At 45.5% G+C, this 23,687-nt stretch overlaps 2 protein-coding genes across 4 annotated transcripts in view; both read left to right on the top strand.

The window, feature by feature from the left end:
* Positions 1 to 11,626, top strand: part of MDH1B (malate dehydrogenase 1B) — a 29,561-nt gene extending 17,935 nt beyond the window's left edge. For all 3 annotated transcript variants that reach the window (XM_075934364.2, XM_075934363.2, XM_014576509.4), the window contains 7 exons: positions 190 to 353; positions 914 to 1,053; positions 4,796 to 4,844; positions 5,392 to 5,454; positions 6,995 to 7,069; positions 10,207 to 10,281; positions 11,221 to 11,626. In XM_075934364.2, the coding sequence (XP_075790479.1) occupies positions 190 to 353; positions 914 to 1,053; positions 4,796 to 4,844; positions 5,392 to 5,454; positions 6,995 to 7,069; positions 10,207 to 10,281; positions 11,221 to 11,294 (640 nt within the window). In that variant the 3' untranslated portion in view covers positions 11,295 to 11,626. The remainder of the gene's footprint in view (positions 1 to 189; positions 354 to 913; positions 1,054 to 4,795; positions 4,845 to 5,391; positions 5,455 to 6,994; positions 7,070 to 10,206; positions 10,282 to 11,220) is intronic.
* Positions 11,627 to 16,472: 4,846 nt separating this feature from the next.
* The window catches only part of DYTN (dystrotelin), a 43,986-nt gene continuing 36,771 nt past the window's right edge, over positions 16,473 to 23,687 (top strand). Inside the window, exons 1-2 of the mRNA XM_075934356.2 lie at positions 16,473 to 16,806; positions 22,325 to 22,382. Of these exons, the coding sequence (XP_075790471.2) occupies positions 22,364 to 22,382 (19 nt within the window). The 5' untranslated portion in view covers positions 16,473 to 16,806; positions 22,325 to 22,363. The remainder of the gene's footprint in view (positions 16,807 to 22,324; positions 22,383 to 23,687) is intronic.

Raw genomic sequence — 23,687 nt, 5'->3', positions numbered from 1 at the left:
TCACCTCTGACAACCAGGCCATTTTTACCTCTGTGTTTTATTTATGGCTGTAGGCAACTAGCTTAGGCACTCAAGATTGAATTAGTCTGTACTGACATCTCCTATTGTCTATAGTTCTTATTTTTTCAAGAAGACTATTTGATCTTAGCCTTCCATAGTTATATTAAAAATCTCTTTTATTGATGGCAGCAACTGGGTGCGTTCAGAATTTGCATCTGTACTGAGTTTACTGAGTTCCCGGGAACATCACTGTCTAGGCATTTCACCTGCTCATGTAATAGCCACTGTGCTGAGATACTGGTACCAAGACTCTCCTCCCGGGGAGATTGTATCAATGGGAATACTCAGTGAAGGTAAGTTTCTATTTATAGTTCACACGCACTCTGAAGGTTTCTCTCTACTTCAGTGAGTGTAATAGTAATGTTTTTACTCAGACCTTTAACTATTTAAAATTAAATCATTATACTCTGAGCTAACAACTTATTTTTTAAACACAAAAACTTCCAAATCTAAGAAATTATTCCACCAAGGATCTGGAATGTGGTATTCTTGTGGTTATTTCATTTCCTGTCCCTCTATTTTAACCCACTAATCAACTGATTTTATATAGTCACTGCTTTATCCTTTACCTGTGATTATAGGCCCAAATACATGTAGAAACATTTTCGTAAGTATCATTTAAGGCACAAATGGCAATAAGGAATTTTGCATATCTAGTGGAAGGTACACAATGATTTTGTGGATTCCTAATTAAAATGTGCAGGGAGTTCAGTGTTCTTTGTATTGTAAACAGAGAGACAGCAATTGGTCTGTTTTAGGGTTTTACACTGCTACTCACCACTACAAAATGTGAGTGCATTACTATGTGTTTTCATCAGAAAGAAACATGTTTTGTGGGAATTTTTTTCTTTAGGGCAGTTTTGCACCCCTGAGGGGATTTTCTTCTCCATGCCTGTGAGGTTCCAGGATGGTGGTTGGGAGGTCATTACAGAAACAGAAATTAATGAAGAAACTCAGGAAACTCTGAAGTATTTAACCCATGATCTGATACAGGTGATGTCACTTGCCATTTAATATTATTTCCATTTGATCATCTGTGGGTTTGTCACAAGGTGCTCTACTCACTGCTTGGCAGTGCCTTTTCCTGGCTGTTCTGGGGATTATCTCTGCCAGGCTAATGTCCCTTCCTGCCGTTGCACTTATAGAATCATAGAGCTGGAAGAGACCTTAGAATGCCATCAAGTCCAGCCCCCTGCCCAAGGCAGGACCAATCCCAACTAAATCAACCCGGCCAGGACTTTGTCAAGCTGAGTCTTAAACACCTCTAGGGATGGAGACTCCACTACTTCCCTAGGTAACCCATTCCAGTGCTTCACCACCCTCCTAGTGAAATAGTTTTTCCTAATATCCAACCTGGACCTCTCCCACCACAACTTGAGACCATTGCTCCTTGTTCTGCCATCTGTCACTACTGAGAACAGCCTCTCTCCATCCTCTTTGGAACCTCCCTTCAAGAAGTTGAAGGTTGCTATCAAATCCCCCCTCACTCTTCTTTTCTGTAGACTACATAGACCCAACTTCCACAACGTCTCCTCATAAGTCATATGCTCCAGTCCCCTCATCATTTTGGTTGCCCATCCGCTGGAACCTCTCCAACGCATCCACATCCTTCCTGTAATTGGGGGCCCAGAACTGGACACAATACTCCAGATGTGGACTCACCAGAGCCGAATAAAGAGGAATAATCACATCTCTGGATCGACTGGCAATGCTCCTCTTAATGCAATCTAATATACCATTAGCCTTCTTGGTTACAAGGGCACACTGTTGACTCATGTCCAGCCTCTCATCCACTGTAATCCCCAGGTCCTTTTCTGCAGAACTACTACTTAGCCAGTTGGTCTCCAGCCAGTAACAATGTTTGGGATTCTTCCGTCCCAAGTGCAGGATTCTACACTTGCAGGGGCAGCCCGTGAGCCTAGGGGAACTAGGCAGTTGCCTAGAGTGCCTCTGGCTCGGGCGCCCAATGATGATGTCACTGCCATTGTCGGCCATACAGGCGGGGGCGCCAATTGCACTGCTTGCTGGGGTGCCAGCTGCCGCAGCCGGCCTCAGACCACTCCTGTACACTTGTCCTTGTAGAACCTCATTAGTTTTCTTGTGGCCCAATCCTCCAATTTGTCAAAGCACTCTGGACTCTATCTCTGCCCTCCAGTGTATCTACCTCTCCCCCTTATTTAGTGTCATCTGCAAGCTTGCTGAGGGTGCAATCCACCCCCTCATACAGGGCATTAATAAAGATTTTGACCAAAACCGGTCCCAGAACCGAACCTTGGGTCACTCCGCTAGAAACCAACCGCCATCCTGACAGCGAGCCGTTGATCACTACCCGCTGGGCCCGACCTTCTAGCCAGCTCTCTGTCCATCTTACCATTCATTTATCCAATCCACATTCCTTTAACTTGCTGGCAAGAATATTGTGGGAGACCGTATCAAAAGCCTTGCTAAAGTCAAGGTGTATCACACCCACTGACTTCCCCATATCCACAGAGCCAGTTACCTCATCATAGAAGTTGATCAGATTGGTCAGGCACAACTTGCCCTTCATCAATCTATGCTGACTATCCTGATCACCTTCCCCTCTTCTAAGTGCTTCAGAATGGATTTCTTGAGAATCCCCTCCATGATTTTTCCAGGGACTGAGGTAAGACTGAACAGCCTATAGTTCCCTGGATCATTCTTCTTCCCTTTCTTAAAGATGGGCACTCCATTTGCCTTTTTCCAATCATCCGGATCTCTCCTGATCTCCATGACTTTTCAAAGATAATGGCCAAAGGCTTCTCAATGATATTTGCCTACTCCCTCAGTACTCTTGGATGTATTAAGTCCGGACCCATGGATTTATGTACGTTTAGCTCATCATCTAATAAACCATCTTGTTAATCTTTAAAGTGCTACATAGTCCTGTATTTTGTTTTAGCTTTTCTAAATAGTTCCTGAAGTTCCACTCAGTCGCTCTCAATCTGCAACTCCTCTTTTGCTCCAGGAGCTGCATCTTTCTCTTCATGATTCAATCCTCTAGTCAGGTCACTGAGTGGTTCCCCCTTCTGGGCTCTCAAAGTCTTTTCATATCCATGGTCTCAAGCAGTTCGCCAGTGGCTAGTAGGGGAACCCAGGCATGCCCTCTACTTTGAGTTTTAGTCTATGGCCCTATCTCTAACAATGGCAGCCTGTCCACTCCCCGCCTATGTTGCTGTTCCCAGACTCTTTCCTACAGTTTCCTACTTCTCAGCTCTTTCTTCTGGCTCCCTTCCTCGCTGGATTGACTAGCCCCAACACCATTCTGTCAGGGAGTAACAGTAGGCTTCATGGCACTATAGTCTCGAACACACCTGCTAGCTCCCAGGGAGTGGCAATAACTACTCCCCTGCAGTTCCTTTCTCTTGTCAGTGTCCTGGCATTATCCTAGGCCCCCTTTTCCTTCTCAGATGGATGCTGTCATCATTCAGGGGATTACTTAGGCCACCTCCTTCCTCTCAGCTGTGGCCTACCTGCTTAATTGGCCCTTTCTCGGCCTCTTTAACACCTTCCAGGCTGGTGTGGGGTGAACACCCCATCACAATTTTGGACACTGAGACCCCTCTTTCAAACTAGACCCCTACAAAATGCACATCCACAGTTGAATATACCAAAAACTCATAGTTGGATGTTTAGACTAGCATTTATTATGGATGTTAGTGTATAGTTGAGCAAACAATTAACCAATAAGCCTAGCCTTATAGGTAAATCCTATCAACAACATGCACTCCCCTCCCTTGCTACCTCTGCATCAGAGGCAGCAAGAGGTGGAGTGGGAGCCAGTGCCAATGAGGAGCTAGCTTTAAGCAGTCTCCCCATGAACACTTGATCAGCCTGCCCCCTCCCACCTACAGAGACAGCAGTGTAGGGTGGCAGGGTGTTCCCTGGGTATGGGGCCAGAGTGCACTGGCTGCCAGCCCTGTCCCCGGGGACTATTGAACAGTCGTGTAACCGCTAAAATTTCGTGTGGTTACACAACTATTCAATTACATGATAACTAACATCCCTAGTATTTATATATATAAATTGGGCAACTGAGCAACTAATTGCTTATTAGCAGGGCTTGACAAACCGCGACGAAATCTACTCACCAGACCCGCACTGCGCATGCGCCAAACCCGCATTGTGCATGCGCGCACCGCCGGTAAACGGGGCAACCGGCTGAAATCTACTCGCCACGGGCAAGTAGATTCACTGATTTGTTGAGCTCTGCTTATTAGCACATAGTAATAATAGTTAACAAGAGATTTTGCACCCACAAGTTTGTGTGTTTTATATAGTGCAGGACAGAAAATTATGCCTTAATTTTCTAGTTACATTCTGAGTGGCTGATTGGACCATTTTATTTTGGTTGTACCATATTTATGATAGTACCATGGCATATTGACTGTTCACTGATATGACTGTGCTGTGCCGTATGTATAAGTACTGGAGACTAGGATTTTTCAAAACTTAAAATTTCTCATAAAACACAAAATAAGGTAACAGCAATTTCTTTTCAGTGTGTCATTCAATGTGAGTTGGAAAATGTTATTCATATTGAATATAAGAGAAGGATCAATCTCAAATACTTCACCTTAGTACCATTCAGATTTTTATTCTCTTTAGTCATGTTAATAGTATGCAGGGGAATCTTTATCAAAACATTTTAAATGTGTGTTATGAATTGTAACTGTTATAAACAGTATATAATAATAAAGCTGTCTTTCTCATGCAGGAAAAAAAAGTTGCACTAGGGGAAATATCGGAAATGTGTCCATATAAAGGTAAAACCATGAGTAGTAAATATTGGTTTGCAGTGTCATATAACAGCTGTGTCATATACCACAAGGCATAAAATAAGATTTTAGGAGGATTTATGGTAGTGGGTTTGATGACTTTTTTTTTCTATTTCAATTGATTACAATTATGGCTTTTGGATTTCTGAAGTTGTTTTAAGTGTTGGCATTAAGGGTCCAGATTATACTGTCCTGCTGTAATCTCGTAGCCCTTAGACAATGCAAGACTGGATGGTGGCAATTATGTTTTGGTTTGTTAGCATTTAGACTGTAAATATTACTTGAGTTGGGATGAAGGCTTAATATCTTGTCATTGATTAATATTGAACCTTGAACCGTTTCCCTTGTTGAAATAGCTAACTGGAAAATACTTCTGCTGTATGTCCCAGTTAAATGTTTGAAGCCATTCTGGTACATCATGGGCTCTTAGCCTCTTCGTTGACTACCTGGCATTAAAAAAAAGAGAACACTTCAGAGGCAGAAAGTAGTGTTGTAATTATGAATTTGAATATTTTCATTTGGCTGTTTGTTACAGAAACTGCATTCATTGACTTTGATATGCTAGCGCTTCTTGAAGAGGAAAATGCACCTCCAGACGGTAGGCTAATAAATAGCCCAAATTATTCCAGGGAAGTTCCAATACATCTGGTCACTTTCTCAGGAGGTCCCAATTACAGGAAAGGAGAGCCCCTCAAAAAGCCCCACTGCTTTTTCAGGTCATATCAACTCTCTTTTCTCCATTAACTTTTATTCTTTCCCATCCACTCTGTACATGCACATACTGGGAAAAAGGAAGAGGAATGGTATCTCAGCAGTTCCAAACCTCCAGTGAGCTCCCGAGCATTTTGGTCTTTCATAATCCACAGCCCCAGTGACGGATTCTTCATATTCAGGGTTCAGTGATCTGCACTGGCTACATCCCTGTGCTTTCAAGGCTACATCTACACTGCGGAGCTAGCTATTCTGTGTCTTTTGAGAATGCTCATTATTTCGAAATATAACAGGCTCACTATTCTGACGTCCCTGTAAACCTCGTTCCACAAGCAGAATGGGATTTTTTGGAATAGTGATTTATTTAAAAATAAGTGCTGTGTAGACAGCGACAAATTTTGAAATTGTCTCAAAATAAACTATGCAATTTGCGTAGCTCAAATTGTGTAACTTATTTCGAGCTACGGGTGCAATGTAGCAAGTCAGTGCAGAACTCTTCCTACTTAACTGTCACCTGGCACCCTGTGCTGTGCTTTTGCAAAACTGCCTCATCCATTGGGTTAAGAGAGGCTACACTGGCATCTCAGCAGAGGAGCAACTCCGCTAAAAGCATTCTAGCCAGTGGTAACCTAAATACACAATTGGTTAAGACCACTGTAAGTCAAGTTTCCCTATGGCTTTGGAAGTCTTAGAATTAAATCTTCATAGCATCATATTATTAGATATAGTAGCCCAATGTCTGTGACTTTATAACGCTGAAACGCTGGCTGTTCCCTCTGGGCATCACTGTTGCCTCCCACCGTGGCGCTCTGCTGACTTCTGCGCCGCTCAGCTGGGCCACCGCGCGGGAGCAAGCAACTCAAGCGGCCGTTTGGGGTCCGCACTCCCCAGGCAGCATGGGGCAGTAGGAGGAGAAGAGAGAGAGAGGCCACTTGTGCTGCTTGCTCCTGCGTGGCAGTCCGGCTGAGCGGTGCAGAAGTCAGCCGAGCGTCATGGCAGGAGGTGAAGGGGGACGGGGAGGTGACATACACATCCAGTGGGCAGGGCCTCAATAAGCGTGCATCCCCAATGGAGAGACACAGAGCGGAGAGAGAATGAGAGGCAGGAGGAGGAGGAGAAGAGAAAGGGAGAATGAGAGGCAGCGGGGGAGAAGAGAGAGACGGGGAGAGAGGCAGAAGGCGGAGGAGAGCTGAGAGAGAGGGGGGAAGGCAGGAGGAGGAGGAGAGAGAGACGGAGCGAGAAACCGGAGGCTCAGGAAATAAGACCGACATGGAGGAGAGACCTGAAAATCCCATCTTATGGCGGGCTAATTGGCTAGTTATTAGATAATAGCAAAGCATCAAAATGACTTTCCTGTCTCATTGTGTATTTAAATATGAGGTGTGTGTTTTAAAATACAGAATATTCTTTTATTTTGTCTGTTACAGACTTGGAAACCTTATCCAATGGCTTACTTCAGCCAAAGGCCCCAGAAGGAGAAAAAGTCCAAACAACTGCAGATGGTAAACTATATGTTCCAGAATATCCTAACTTCTACAAAAATTTGATAACATCTGAAGTTGGAGCTCTTTAATGCAGAAGCAGGTTGAAAAACAAAAGGAATGCAACTGTGACATTCCCAAACAAGAGGGTAAAGCTTCTGGTGTGAAATACTGGTCCCACTAAAGTCAGTTTCCCCTTTTATGTTTAATGGTTTGAAGCCAAGTAGGCCAATTATTTAAAAAAAACTTCCTTTTTTTATCCAAAATATTCACATTCAGGTTATACTGAACAATGGTATTGACAAATATAAAAAGAAATGTTTCCAGCCCCAAGCTGCTTCCTCCTCAGGAGGTCACAGATATAATAAATGACAATTTCTTCGTAAGGATATATGTAAACAAGAAGGTAAAATTAAGGCTGAACTTTCTTTGTCTTTTCTCTCTCAAAGTTTTATGCACCCAATTTAAGGGGAGTTTGTGTGTGTAAAATGCATACATAAGACACACTTACAGATCACTAAATAGATACAATAATCCTTTCCTGAAAACAATGAAAAAAATATGTATGAAACCAATTTCTAATATCTGTGGGTCCTGAGAAATTGTTCCATAAGATGGTCATTCCAATCCCAATGCAAATTGTTAACTAAAGTTGTCTTTTCGCTTTGTAATTTAACATTCATCTCTCTATGTTAAAGTTTTTCCTGCAGGATGACAGAGTGATGTTACAGTGTCACTCTATGTCACACACACACCCCCAGCATCAACAGACTCTCCAAAAGGGGAAGAGGTGTCTAGGGCTCAGTGTTCTCCTCTCCCACCCTTGGGTGTTCCTTGGGCTCCCCGCTGGCCCCCTGGCTCCCCTAAAGGGTTCCTTGCTGTGCTGGGGGTCCTAACACTCCAGGACCTGGTGGGGAACTGTCATCTCCAGCTGCTCGGGTCAAGGGTGAGCAAGGAGGTGGTGGGATCCAGCCTGGAACCCTCCCTCCCCAACCCCCCGCAAAATTAGCACCAGCACTGTCTTACTGCAGAGGAATGGGGAGAGGAGAAAACCCCGAGGCTCTGCGTTCTCTGCTGTGGGGAGGGCCAGGGGCCCTCCTCTGCAAGCCACCTCCAGCTGGTGCTGGCATGCTAATCTTGTGGGTGGTTGGGGGAGGGGAGGGTTCCAGGCTGAGCCGCCAGGAATGCAATGGCCCCAGCGCATCTGGACCGAGTTGCTGGAGGCAGCAGTTCCCCTCTGGGTCCCAGAGTGTTGGAACCCCCCACACAGCAAGGAGCCACTGCTGTTGCCACCACAACCCCCTCGCTTAGCCCCTATCCTCCTCCAATGGCTGGAATGGGGCCGAGAAGCCAGGAGGTGGACCGGGGTTGACTGTGGCTTGTGGGGAGGAAATGGGGGGGCTGAGAGGCCAGGAAGGAGGGGGGGGGGACAGGGAGGAGGCAACGGCTGTCTGTGACCAGGCAGGATGTGGGGAGCCAACAGGCCAGAAGGAGGCCAGGGCTGGCTGTGACTTGGGAGTGGGCCAGGGAGAGAATGGGGGGCTGAGAGGCCAGCAAGGAGGAAGGGGGAGGCCGTGGCTGGGTGAGAACAGGGGACCAAGAGGCCAGGGAGGGGGATGGGGGAGCGGGAGAGAGGCCAGGACCAGTCTGTGACTGGAGGGGGTGCCCCAGAGCCTGGGTCAGGATGAGGGGCCGAGAGTCCAGAGCTGTGGCCAAGAGGGGGCGGAGTGTGAACATTTGAGAAGGCTTGAGAAGTTTCTAGGGGGAAGCAGGTCCCCAGCCCCACCCACAGCCCCATCCCCTCCACTGAGACTTCACCCCAAGCATGTGGAGGGGAGGAGGAGGAGCAGTGCACTGAGCATGCGTGCGCCTCCCCCCCCCCCCCCCCACACCAGAGGGAGAGGAAGAGCACGTGCTCCAGCATCCCTGGAGGAGCGGGGAAGGCCCTAATCCCCCCTCCTGCCCCTGGGAGCAGCGGGGAGGGAAGAGGCCCCATGGCCCAAGCCAGCCCAAGAGTCTCTGTCCCTGGGAACAGCGTTGAGGGAGGAGGCCACATGTATGTCTACCCTCACAATGGGACGAACAGTGCTAGTAGATATAATGGGAAACATGGGACTACACGATCTTAACTCGTCATACTCACAGAAATCTCCATCTCTCCTTGAGTTCCTCCCTGCTACGCAGGACAGCAGTGTCTTCCTTGTGTGAAATCTGACTAAAGAGAAGTAGCTTGTTCCATCATATGTAGATGAAAACAAAATGAATGTTGCTTCTAATGCTGCATCCCATTAGGATGTGAATCGAAGTCCAATGGGAGTCTTTTCCTTGATTTCAGTGGACTGTTTTGGGCCTTTAATGAAGAGAGAGGGGCTTATTAAGCAAAAATTACATGCACTGTTTAATATTGATGTGGCCAGGGGGACTCCTTACTAAAATGCTAAAAGACTTCTAATGCCGCCTTCTCCTCCTCCAGCACTTTTAGATAAAAAACAAATTAGAGAAAGGGGAACATGGAAAATGCGAATTAACTCACTTGTGAATGTGAAACATTTCATCCTCTAATTGTGTTTACTGTAGAAGCTGCAGCTTCTTCCAGTGACTTATATCCTATAAAGAGAAAAATTTCAAAGTCCTACAAAGGATCTACCAAGAGGCTTAATTAAAAATGATCTTTTATTTGTTCATGGTCAAAAGAATGTCACAATTTACTCTTATTGCAGGCACTTATGCACCAGATACTTTCTGTCTCTTCAGATACTACTTACCTTATGTACAGCACAATGCATAGACTGTGAACTTGGTTTTCCAGTTAATAAATACATGGTTTAAATCCACAGATACCTAGAGTCAACTCTGGAGTTCCTTACACACGGATTTATAAGCTTCTACATATAAAACAGTGTGGTTCAGTTGCTAAAAATTAAATTAAGAGTTCTACTCTTGCCTAAGAGGGGGCAGTCTAGACATTAGTCTAAGTGTAAAGAAGCTCTCAGTTGCATATGTGCTGATCAGTGTTGCTGGAGGAGTGTTGGTGTAGTGTCCTAGAAGCCTTTTAAATTCAAAAAAAAATGGTGAACAAAGAAAGAGAGTAATTCAAATCCAGACATGAATGTAGTAAGGGTGGGGCATTTTAATCCTTTCATTTTGTTTTATTACAGAAACTGAAGCTCCACCCAATGGGTTACTTCAGTCAGAGATACTGGAAGAAGAAAAAGTTCAAGTACCCATAGATGGTAGGCCAAGATACTTAAATATAATTTTTTATTATTCATGTTGCTGCCCTACAAACCAGCGGGCATAATAGGCATTAACTAAGTAGCTAACTAATGTTTAAATTGTAGCAAATCCTCAACTTTCCAAAAACAAAACAATGGAAAATTATTTTGTAGATAAACAGAATAGCAAGATACCAGGCCTAAATAGTTTCTGCAATCACTGACAAAGTTGGATTAATTTAAAACAGAATATAAAGAATTATCCATTCAGTTAATGGAAAATATAGTATACAAATCAAAGCAGGTATTATTAGCTTCTCAGTGGGGATTGCTGGTTGCTGAGCACCTTTGAAAGTCTGGCCACATCATGTAAGTGTTGATATGGAAGATGAGCTGTTGGAAAACTTGGTCAATGCAGTTTACTTGTTCCTTAAGGGAATCACAGGTGTGATTCCCCGCTTGTGTAGACACACACATGTTCAGTACTATGGTAGACATTTCCAGAGAGACTTCTGGATCCTATAGACCAGAGGAGGGGAACCACAGGCCTGGGGGCCAGATGCAGCCCCCGGCTGGCCTGGATCCGGCCCCTGAGGCTCAGTGCCCCCCCTTGGATTGAGGAGCCCAGCTGGCACTCCAGCCCCTTGACTGTCTTACCGTGCAGCTGGAGCACACAAAATCTAGTAGGTTGGGCTCTCCTAGGTTCTGGTGTTTGAGAGGAATGTGGGGAGTATCTTTCATCTTCTCAGTTGGGGGCCACATCAGTGAGGAGTGTTTTTTTTTCTTCTCGCTTGTGTGCAGGACCCAACTCATTTTTCTGTGGGTCAGTGGTCCCCAATGCCAGAAAGGTTCCCCATCTCTGCTATAGACCATCAGAAAACTGAGAACAAAATAGGTAAAAGCTTCAAATGAGAATGTGTTTTGTAAGCCTAAAATATTTTAAACTTCTTTTTACAGATGCTGAAACTTCATCCGAGGGCTTAAATCAATCAGAGACCAGTCTGAGTATGGCAGAAAACAAAAACCCTTAAATTATTTCTGATCAAGTAAACTACAACAAGGGATATAGTGCTTGCATCCTATTTTGTATTCTGAAAGTGACTTATTCATGGCTTTGAATCTTCACAGGTTTTCTTTTGTGGGAGTTACAAAAGAATGTACAGGGAACTAACACTATTTAAAACACTCACATTCCACATTAATTGTCTCTATAGAGCTGAAAAGTTACACACAAATTGAGTAAATTAAAATGTTACAATGGTGATGGTTTGTTGTTTTTTGGAGGGCGTTTGTGTATATATGTGTTTAAGATTTGTGTTAGAGAAGTTAAGATACCATAGTAAAGAAAAGCACCTTAGCTGTACACTGACTGCATTGTTGTGCTTTTTTTTTTTTAGCTCATAGCTTTTAAACTCACTGGGTACATCTAAACTACATGGCTCCGTCGACGGAGCCATGTAGATTTGTTTGTTTGGCAAAGTCAAATGAAGCCGCGATTTAAATGATCGCGGCTTCATTTACGTTTACATGGCTGCCGCGCTGAGCCGACAAACAGCTGATCAGCTGTTTGTCCGCTCAGCGCGCTAGTCTGGATGCTCCCCTGCTGACATCAAAGCCCTTTGTCGGCAGCCCCGGTAAACCTCATCCCACGAGGAATAACGGGGCTGCTGACGAAGGGCTTTGATGTCAGCAGGGGAGCGTCCAGACTAGCGCGCTGAGCCGACAAACAGCTGATCAGCTGTTTGTCGGCTCAGCGCGGCAGCCATGTAAATTTAAATGAAGCCGCGATCAAGAGGATTAAGAATTCCTCTTAAAATCTTTTCCGAAAGATCCCGTCTAGACTGGCGCTTTTCTCCGGCAAAACCCCGAGCCGGAAAAAAGCAGCAGCCATGTTCATGCAAATGCCGCAGGGGATATTTAAATCCCCTGCGGCATTTGCAATTCTGACTGGTCTCATTAGCATCCCTTTTCCGGAAAAGGGTGCCAATGTAGACACAGCCCAAGAGTGGTGAACTCTTTGAGATGGTGGATCATCCTCACCAGCATGTTAGTAGGTGCACACTTTCATCCTATACCTCTCTTCCTGTCCTCTCACTCTCCCCTCCGCCTTCCAACTGTGGAGGCTTTTAAAGGCCTTCAGCAAGCCAGCAGTGGAGTCAGCTGGCCCCAATTTGCTTGAGCCAGCCCCCTCACAGCTGCTTCTAATTGTCCTGCCACCCTCTGCTCCTATTTAGCAGGTCTTTCCCCCTGTTTGGGCTGCCTTTCCCTCACTCTGCAGGAGCCCTCTGGCCTGACCATGCCAGACATCGTACATACCTGGCAAGGACAACATCACTGCCGATGTGCTCAGCAGGTATTTTGTTACAAACCATGAGTGGGAACTACATTACCAGGTACTACACGATGTCTTCTGCCTCTGAGGGTTCCTGGGTATAGACCTATTCGCCACACACCAGAATGCAAAATGCTGGTACTACTGTTCCAGAGCAGGCATTGGTCCGGGCCCCTGTGGGATGCATTTCTTCTCGGCTGGAGCACTCACCTGCTTTATGCCTTTCCCCCTTCTCCCATGATACCAAGTCTTCTAAAAGATCTCCAGGGACAATGCAATGGTAATTCTCATAGCTCCCTTTTGGCTGCATCAGACATGGCTCCCTTATCTTTTTCGCATATTGCCTCACCCACCCTATCACCTACCCAGACGCCACGACCTGTTGACCCAGAACCAAGGAACACTCATGCACCCTCAACCCAACCACCTTCGCCTCACAGTGTGGTTCCTAGTTGGTTCCAAGACTCAGAAATTATTTGTTCCCAGGATGTTAGACAGGTTCTGCTCCAGAGTAGAAGGCCCACCACTTGGACTATTTACCTGCACAAGTGGTGTAGGTTTCATTCCTGGTGCACTGATAACAGTTTAGACCCGACCTCGGCCCCCATCCATCGCATTCTTGACTACATCCTACTTTTAAAGCATTCTGGCCTGGCGCTGGCTTCTCTCAAGGTTCACCTTGCTGCGATCACTGCCTTTCAACAGCCAATAGACAGGTATTCTGTATTTGTTCACCCAATGTGCTGGAGGTTCATGAAAGAGATGGCAAATCTCCCCATCCCCAGTGGGTTCTGCAGTCTCACGGTGCTTCTTTTGAAATTGGTAAACCTTAAATTACGAGGAAGAACACCTTTTTGAAAGAGCTCTTTCGAAAAAAGGTGTGTGGGGATGCAGGGGAGGCAGTTCTTTAAAAAAAAAAAAAAAAGCCTGCAGCCTGCGGTAGAAGTAGGATTTCCTAAATACGCAGGCATCATGTGCCGACCCAACCACGCAACACAAATACCTGTAAACTGTCCCCAGTGGTCAACCAGGGCCTGCAGCACTACAGAGACGTAGCCCTTCTTGTTGATATACTGGGCCTCTTGATGGGGCAGTGCACGGATTGGTATGTGTGTCCCATCGATGGCTCCTTTACAGCTCAGGAATCCAAGGGCAGCAAAGCTATTCACGATGGTGTCCAGGTCTTCGAGGTGGACGATCCTGCGCATCAGCTCTGAGTTGATGGCCCTCACCACCTGCAGAAGGAGATGTATAGAAACACACAAAACAGGGAATTAGAGAGGGGTGCCTGAGCCCCTGGGAGGTGCCCGCCACCTTCCCCTCCCCCCCAGAGACCCCAGGAGCCACACACCCACCAGACTGCCCCCCAGCAGCAGGGCTGGGTGAGGCCAGGAGGTCCCCTGCCGGGGTCGGCCCTTCCCCCACTCCCATTCCACCCCTCACTCCCCCTACCCTTTGCAGACGGTCCCCCTTTTCCAGCCCCCCCCAGGAACTGACCCCCAAGAGTGCCTCACCTCCATCAAGATGGTCCCAATGGTGGATTTCCCCATGCTGAACTGGTGTCCCACTGAGCAGTAGCTGTCGGGGTGGCGAGCTTCCACACAGCAAAAGTGACCCTCTTCTCCAGGGGAATGGCGGGCCGCAAGTGGGTGTCCTGTCATTGGAGGGCGTGGATGAGCCAGGCACATAGCTCCAGGATTGTGGCCTTCTGCGTGCGGAAGTTGCTGAGCAACAGCTGGTCATCCCACCACTCCAGGACGAGGTGGTCCCACCAGTCAGAACTGGTATTCAGCCTCTAAAATCGCCTCTCCGACAGGAGGCTTGGGGGCAAGGGCATTGGTCCTGCATGCAGGTCAAGGGTCTCAAGGTTGAGGTCTAAGTCCAGATGGGGCAGGACTGTCATGATGGTGTGATGGAAGTGCTACAGAAGCAGCAGTATGACAGTGTGGGGCCATCACCTGCCCTGGGACTCTTATGCCTTTTCCTGGTTTTCTCTTCTATCCAAGGTCTGTTTGAAAACTGCACAAAACAAAGCGAGAGTTATTCTGATTGCCCCTTTTGGCCAAGGTGAGTCTGAGTCCCTTACCTGACACAGATAGCTCTATTCCCTTCTTTTCTCCTTGGCTGAATCCTCAATCTCTCAAAACAAAGCCCTGCTCCTTTTCCCCAACCTGCACGTCCTTCACCTACATGTGTGGCTCCATCTTAGTTCCAAGACTTAGAGGCAGAATTCTCTGATGAGCTAAAAGACGTGTTGCTTACACAGCCTAAGTTGACCACTCAATATACTTACCCACAAAATGGAAATGATTCCAAGTTGTTGTTCATCTCAACACATAGACCCAATCTTATGTTCTGTCCCTCTGATTTTACACTACATTTTAGACCTCGAGATCAAAACTCTCACTCAGCACCATTAAGCTACATCCTGCAGTGAAAACGTCCTTCCACGACCAGGTAGACAAATATTCAGTGTTGTCTCACTTCTGATGAATAGATTCCTTAAAGGTATTGAGAATCGATTCCCATGTGTGACACCACCCGCTCCAGCCTGGGATCTTAACCTAGTTGTCAAGACTTTGACTACACCTCTCTTTGAGTCTATGACAAATTGGCCTCTTGTACATCTGTACATGAAAGCACATGTATGAGAGATGGTCAATTTCTTTTTAAAAGACAAATTAACTCAAAGGCCATATCTTGAGTTTCTCCCTACCATTTCTGCATTTTCCATATGAATCAACAGATCCATCTCCCTGGGTTTTTTTCCGCAAAACACTTTGTGATAAGAGGGGGATGATTCTGCATATGCTACATGCTGGAAGAATATTCTACTTGGAAAGGACTAAGACTGTTAGGAAATACCCTAATCTCTTGCTTTCATCCACTGAAAGATCCCAAAGCGCTGCAGTGTTGGCTCAAAGACTCTCCAAATGGGTCAAGGATACAATGTGCTTCCGTCCAGAGTCCATATGCACTTCACAAGGTTAATTTCTACCTTAGGAATATCTGTAAGAAATATTCCTCTCTCAGTAACCTGTGGAGTAGCATCTTGGGCCTCTGCCCACACACTCTCAGAACATTATGTGATCACCGAAGATTCAGTCCCTAATTCCATCTTTGACTCCATAGTACTCTAGGTAGTAACAGACTCCACTCCAAAGCCACAGCCTCCAATGGTGAGTACTGCTTGGAGTCACCTATAGTGCAGCTCCCATAGGGACACTGCTCAAAGATGAAGAAGTTACTCACCTTGTGCAGTAACAATGATTTTGCCAGATGCGTGTCCCCATGGGTGCTCCACAATCCGCCCTCCTCCCCTCTACTTTGGAATTCTATATTGAGCTCTGCGGTAGAGAAGGAAGTGAGGGGATTTTGCCCGCCGTGCTCACTAGCCTTGAGGCAGACCGCAGGGCGGGAGAGCACATGTGCGGGCTCAACGGGCACTCCTACCAAAAATCTGAGTAGAGGCACGGGAGCGCGCATATACCCACAGTGGTGCACCCACAGGGACACACATCTCAAAGAACCATTACTGCACAAGGTAACTTCATCATTTAGTATCTTTCAAGTCACAAATGATTTCCAGGACATATTCTCTTATGAGCTATTTCTTCATGCTACAAATACAGGGAATGTGTAGAGCATGAGAGTTCTGATACTGCCTGTCAGAATAACTGGAAAAGCTTAATTTTGAAACTTTTCCAAAAGAATTAATCATGCCAGTTTTAGTGTTTGCATTGCACATACTGTACCATTTGGATGTACTGTAAAATGTGCGAGCTCTCTGGTTGTACTAATACTGCTTTTCTTAGGGGGTTACATTACCAGTTTGGCTTATTACTGTCCCTGTTCGAGTTGTCAGACTAATTGGACACTTCTGCTTCCTGCCTGAGAGAGTATGACTTCCTTCAGTGTCCATAGCAACCTCACGTTTCTCAGCAACCGGGACTTGCTTCTTGTGTTTCCCCCATTCTAGAAATATTACCTTGAAGTATAAGAAAAATGTCCCTTTGAAACAATGAGGAAGGAAGATTTGTATTTAATTATTCGGAATATTAATCAATTAATTATTCATCTGTGTTTTGGCTACTGAGATAATGTATAATGTCTTGACTTGAGCCTTTCCTGTGTATTGTAAACAGCATTCATTTAAAAACAGAATCACAATACTTTGTGACTTCCAAGCCTTTGGTAGATAAGAAAGAAAGGTAAGAATCATTACTGTTTTTGAAAAGAGATTGTATTTACAATTACAGAATGAGAATAATTTCCATCCCCCCTAAAAAAATAAGAAAATGTTTTATATTGCTATGTTTTATTCTGTATTTAAACACCCTGAATATCTTGCCTGACTAAGGAAAGCAGAATTGGGCCTGTTGATCTTCTATAGGTATCTTTGCCAGCCTTTTTATATGCTTTATCTTAATGATTTTTTCATATTTTAAAAAAAAATTGATGCCAGGATATATTCTAAAGACCCAATTCTGCAAACACTAATGCAAATGAGTAACTTTAATACATGTGATTGTTCCCACTAACTTCAGTAGAATGGCTTATGTGAGTAGTGTTACTTATACCTTGCACTTCTGTTGTGACTTATGTTTGCAGATGAGTTCTAAAGGTGGTATGAATTCTGCCGTGCATATTCGTGATTTATCTTATGTTATTACTTTGTTTGCTTAGGGCCTACTTAATTATTAAATAAAACACTTACTGTTAGACTTATTGTTATTGACATCAGATCTTACTGAAATTGACAGGAGGTGTAAATGCAACTATTAGTTCATACCTGAAAAAATATTACTTTTACATAAAGTATGTGAAATAAAAAGGTATAGAACAGGTATTAACTTGGGACAAAATCCTGTTCACCTCTCAAGTAGTAAAGGCACTCACGATTTAATTACCTCTCTCTCAAACACAAAAGTCTGTACATTCACAGAGTGTGTAGGTGTGATAATGTAATAATGCCTTAAACACTTTGAACCAAATGCATTGCTGATGCAACGCCATTGATATCTGAGGCTCAGTGCTTCAAGATGCTGAACGCTCTAATCCAGGGGTAGGCAAAAGGGCCTACCCGGGCCAGATCCAACCCGCCAAGCAGGTGGACCCAGCCTGCGGAGGCTCTGCTGCTCCCCTGACCCAGGCCAATTAGGGCCTGGGGGCAGGGGAGCACCCAAAGCTTTCTTCACTCTGCCCCCGCCCCCGGCCTTAATTGGCCTGGGAGCGGGGGAGCATTCCAAGCCTCTTCCAGAACATGGATGCCTAGTGGGAAAGGGGGGCAAAGGAGCTCCCCAACCTCCAGACCAATCATGGTCTGGGGTTGGGGTAGCCCCTCCCCTTTCTGTTTAGGTCCTGTCCCTTCCTGGGTGGCCTGGGGGCTACTTCAAAAATGTTTGAAGTGGCCCCCAGGCAAAAATGATTGCCCACTCTGCTCTAATCCAACCCAGCAAAACACATGAATACATGCTTCACTTTAAGCAATTGAATAGTCCCATTAATTCAATAGGACTACATCTACGCTAACTTCTAGGGCCAGGGTCTCCAACCTTTTTAACCACAAGATCACATTTTCAATGTAAGTGCAAAGTAAGATCTACCTCAAACCCAAATTCCCTTGCCTGGCTTCCTTCCCTCCCTTCTCTGAGGGATCACCCTGCTCCACCCCTTCTCCGAGGCCTCACCCTGCTCACTCCATCCCCGAATCTCATTCCCTTTCACCAGCCTGGGGTAGGAGGTTGGGGTGCAGGCTCTGGTCTTGGGCCAAGGGGTTCAGAGTGTGGGAGGGGATGCTCTGAATGTAGGCAGGTGGGGAGGGTTCAGGAGTGGTTTAGGGGTGTGGGCATTTGCCGGGGAAATGCAAGGTTGGGGACTGGAGTCATCCCCACCTTCCACCCACCCTGGGAATGGCCTGACAGCTAACACAGGCTGTGCAGGAATGGAGCTGGCGTCTGCATTAGAAAAGCAGCATAAGGGACCCTCTGCAGGTACAGGGTGGGGTTCTGGAGTGGCATAGCAGCTAGTCCAGGCATGTCCAAAGTCCGGCCCGCGGGCCAATTGCGGCCCGTGTTCCGATTTAATACGGCCCCCGCTTCCTCCCCTCTCCTGGCTCCCCGGCGCTCTTTTGAACTGGCGCGCCCAGAGCGCCGCTTCCGGCCGTGCCACCGCCGCCGCCCATGGCCTCCACGGCCCTAGAGCCTGCCCTGTAGGGCACGTCCGCAGCCCCGCTCCTCCGCTCGGCTGCGGGTTCGCCCTGCCCCCGGGCCGCCGTGAGGCTGGCGTGCCCTGCGCTCTCCGCCCGCCTCCGACCCGGCCCTCACGCCTGTTCACTTCTTCAAATCTGGCCCTCTTTGAAAAAAGTTTGGACACCCCTGAGCTAGGGTATTCATCTGGAGAACTCAGAGTGGCAGGATCAAGCCCTGCTAGGGCTAGACTACAGGTTTTTTTTTAAAGTGGCCTTTTTTGAAAAACACTTCACCTGCATCTAGACTGCCGCCGCATTCTTTTGAAATGAAATTGAAAGAAAGCAGCCGTTTTTTCGACAGCAGTAAACCTCATTTTATGAGGAAGAACGCCTTTTTTCGAAAGAAGCGTGTAGTCTAGATGTACCCTGGAAGCAGCCAGACAGCAACCACAGGCTGCCCAGGGATGGAGCTGGTGCCTGCACCTGCCTTAGGAAGGCAGGATAAGGGACTTTTGGGTTCTGGAGTGGATTAGGGGCTAGGGCATTCACCTAGCTCAGGGTTGTGGGATCAAGTCCCATCCCTACTAAGGCAGCTCCAGCCCTGCCTCCCTCCCCCAACTCACACTGGGAGCAACCAGACAGCCAGCACAGGATAAGGGACTCTCTGAAGGCAATCAGGGAGGTGGGTTCCAGAGTGGCCTAGGCAATACAGCGTTTGCCTGGGGAGCTCAGGGTTTGGGGCTTACCACCTGGGAGCAGCCAGACAGCTGGCCCAGAGATGGAGCAGTGGAGTTAAGGCAGGTTGTGCAATCCTGCCCTGGCCCTGCAGCAGCTGGCATGTACAGCAGTGGCTCCATGTGCTGCCTCTCACCTACATGTCCTAGTCCCACAGCCTCTACTGGCCACAGTTCTCTGTTATTGATCAATGGGAGCTGCAGGAGTGGTGTCCACAGGCAAGACAGTATGTGGAGACCCCCCTGCTCTGCCTTTCTCAGGGGCTACAGGGACTTGCCAGCCACCTCCTGGAGCACAATCACCACAGGGATAATTACTCCAGATATGACAGGGTAGGCATTTTAGATCTCACTACTCAAAGAATTAAATTGAAGCATAAGAGAGAAATGGACGTTATTAAATGCACAGACAAGTCAAAATCTGAAAATAACCCACCTTGCGAGCTGTCCAAGTAGTAACAGCCCACCATGTACATACGCGATGGGTCAGGAGATGAGGGAAGGACAGTGTGTGTGTGTGAGAGTGACAGACACACACAATGTGTGAGAGTGACAGAGATTTGCATTGCCAAGCTCCCTCCATCCCCTTCTCTCTGTGTGGAGATGGGGTGCAGGAGTGGGGGGATGGAGGACACCCTGACATCAGCACCCCACCCTCTTCTCCCTCCCACATCCTGCGCAGTAGGCAAGAGGCTTCCAAGGGGCAGCTCCAAGGCAGAGGGAAGGAGCAGCAGACAGTGGATGGAGGAGCAACTGAAGTGCCAGTATTTGATAGCTTCCCAGCCAAACCAGTCAGGATCAGCTGTCAGAGGCTCCAGGATCTACTGGTAGATCCCAATCTACTGGCTGATGACCACTCTTTTAGGATGTGCATAGATGTTTTGGTGGATCAGGCTGAAGTGTTTAACATCTTGCGATATCAAGCCTTAACAGATTTGCTCTCAATGTATAACTTCACTGAAGTCGGTGGAACTCTTACAATTGATATCAATAGTGTGCTTGTCCTATGTATCCTTATACACAATGTCTCTTCTTGCTTTGTTTTGTGTACTTTTGTTGGGAAAAAAAGGTAATTCATGTAACAGAAGCATCTATATGTCTATGGATTCAAGAAAAGTGAGGCAACCTTAAACGACACCTTTAATAACAACTTGTGCTGTGATGCACTAGCATGTACCTCAGCTGTCCTTGGATAGCATTGATTTCCCTGGAACTAAGTTGTACATCTGCTTAAGAGAATTGGGGTTAGCAGAGCTAATGTAGGATCAGGCCCATAAACTGTAATAAGGAAGAAAGGAAAGAAGAGATGGAATAAAGAGAATTTTAAAAAATGATATTCCTTTCAAAGCAAGAGTTTTGGAAAAGTCTATAAATGAAGAAACAAAAATGCTGGTTCCTTTATTTAAAAAATTAATATGGAAATAAAATTGGGACCCAAAGTGACAGCTTTCACCAAATTAAATGGTTATCAATATATCTACAATGGACATAAGTTTTTCAGACCCAATAATAGATTATTGACTTTCTATGCAATGCAATTGGTATACGTATTACAAGTTGAACCTCTATAGTCCAGCACCCTAGAAAACTAACTGGTGCCAAACCAGAGAATTTGCCAAACCATGTTAGGTCAATGTTATTCAGCAGCATTACCAACACTTCCTCTGCTTACTGAGCTCTTAGAAGACATTTAGGGTAAATTAGCACTAAATAACAGCATAGAATACAAAGCCAGAACTGATGGCTGTAAACAAACTTTATGGGACTGCAGGAAACTTGGCCACACCCATGATAAGTAGACATCTGGGTAACTAAAATCATGCTGGACCACAGATGTGTGGGACCAGAGAGTGTCAGACAAGAAAGGTTCAACCTATACCATGTTAATTTAATAAATAGTGTTCTATGGCTATGAGTGGAAATATACAATATGATGAAAGCTTGGATAAAATTCAGCTTTAATGTCATATTTACTATTAATGTTTCAGATAATTTCCAATTCTGACTAGGTTTCTTATTTCTTGTTCAACTGAACATCAAGATTTTTCACTCTGAATATAATGTTTGAGGAACCTCATAACTCTGTTCCATTGTGCCCCATGTTGCTAAAGGTGAGTGCATAACTAGAAGATAAATGTCACAGGAATTACATACAGCTAATAATGGAATTTAATTTAATGCATTTCTTTAATGCAATATAAATTGAGAGTAGAGCTTGAAGTCTCCACTGTTCTCAGTGGTATAAGGATTTTTGTTTTCCAGAGCAGGAGTGGATTACAAATGTTTTCCTTTTCCCTTTCTGTAATAATCTTTGAAAAGAAATAACAACACCTTAGCTGTAGAATTGTATTACACTTGGAACCATCTAAAAAGTTGAATTATTGAACCATGTGCAATTGAACTTAAGTGACTAGCAGACTTCAAGACATGCTTTCTTCTCTGGTATTATTTACTCTTGAGTGGCTGGTAAAGTTGTATGTGCACATTGGATCATTGAATAACAATAGAATCCTTCCCATCATGTACCTCCACTTAAAATTTCCGTTGAACCAATTTGATTGTCCTCTCACATCAATTTACAATTACTCCTGTTTCACCCTGACTAGGAGAGGGGAGGCCGGCCCATTGTCCTCAATTGGTGCAGCAACATGGCGCAGCAACATAATAAGGGGCTCCATTTTAAAGTAAAAACATGTTTAATTTAATCTTGTAAATATATCAAGTAAATTAAGATGCCGAGTTTAAAAAGCTTCTACATACCCTGGCTAGGAGCTGTGATTTAATGATATTTTTTTATGGTTACAGAAAGTCCAGTGGCATCTGTCCATTCTAAGCCTTTCTGTGATGGATCCACACCAGCAAGGTAAATATTATCATCAAGTGCTTCCCACACTTCACAGTGTCCTAACTGGTGAACTTAACAGGAGTTGTTTAATCTTTGAATCTTTGTTATAATTCAGGAGACCCAAACTAATGCTATGTCAGGTCAGCCAGTTGTAGATCATACAGCTTAGAACAAGGATTTCCTGGTTGTGTTATTCTTAGGCTATGTCCATGCTTGCAAGTTTTGGTGATGAAACTGCTGTCAACAGGCAAAAGTTGCCAAAATTGGATACTTGCCAAACTGGTTTTTCTGGTACCCTCTGTCAACAACTCATGGTCACATTTGCAGTTAGAGTAAAGCATCATGGGTATTCATCCCAGAGTGCTTTGCATCACCTTGACTTGGGAAGTCCTGTGGGAAAGTGCAACGTAGCACTAGGCATGTTGGGAACTTGAAAAATGTCCAGTCAGACATTTCTTTTCTTCCCAGACGTCCCTGGGTTTCTGGCTTACTTTTGCACCAACACTAGCAACTGTGGCAAGACAACATGGATCCCAACCTTCTGTCCCTTATTGTAAGCACCGTGCAGAAGAAGGTATGCATTGCAGCATACCTAATTATGGACCTACCATTGGATGACAAGGACTTGTCAGATTTGTATTCAGATTCATATTAAGATTCACAAGATGATGAATTGATATATCATTGGGCTATGGCAGTTGTTCTCAAACTTTTTGTACTATGGCCCACCTAGCTCAATGTAAACCTTTCCATGGACAACCATTTGCTAATGGAAACTTGCTATTAATTACATAATTATGCCTGAACCATTTTGCTAGTGCTTCAGCTAGGGAGAATGATTTAATTTAAATTATTCAACAGATTAAGCATTTTAACTTTCTCATGTTAGTTTATCGAACACAAGAGGTTTCAATGTTTCTTTATTTTTAGCTGGAGTGGGGAACCATTTTTGAGTTGGTGGCCACTGGCCCACAGAAAAATCAGTTGGGGACCACACAAGTGAGAAGCAAAAAAACTCCTGCAAAACCCCGCAAACCTCACTGATGTGGCCCCAACTGAGACATCTTATTCCTCTGATGCTCTAGCCCCACAGTGCACGAGGAAGGGACAGGGAGGGCTGAGGTTCAGGGCTTTCCATAGACCAGATTTACTTTTTTGGGATTCTGGAGTTAGTGGATTTAGTGGACACCTTAGGCTCTGGGGTGGGGACAAAGATGAGAGGTTCGGTGTTTGGGACAGGGCTGCCAGTGAGCGAGATTGGGATGGGTGTGCATGATCTTGGCAGGAAGTGGGGTGCATGAGGGATGAGGGGGTAAAGTCTGG

Source organism: Pelodiscus sinensis, chromosome 7 (assembly GCF_052426305.1).
Source record: "Pelodiscus sinensis isolate ZL-2025 chromosome 7, ASM5242630v1, whole genome shotgun sequence".
NCBI lineage: Eukaryota > Metazoa > Chordata > Testudines > Trionychidae > Pelodiscus > Pelodiscus sinensis.
The sequence above is the reverse complement of the archived record's forward strand: the minus strand, read 5'-3'. Positions and strand labels throughout refer to the sequence as shown.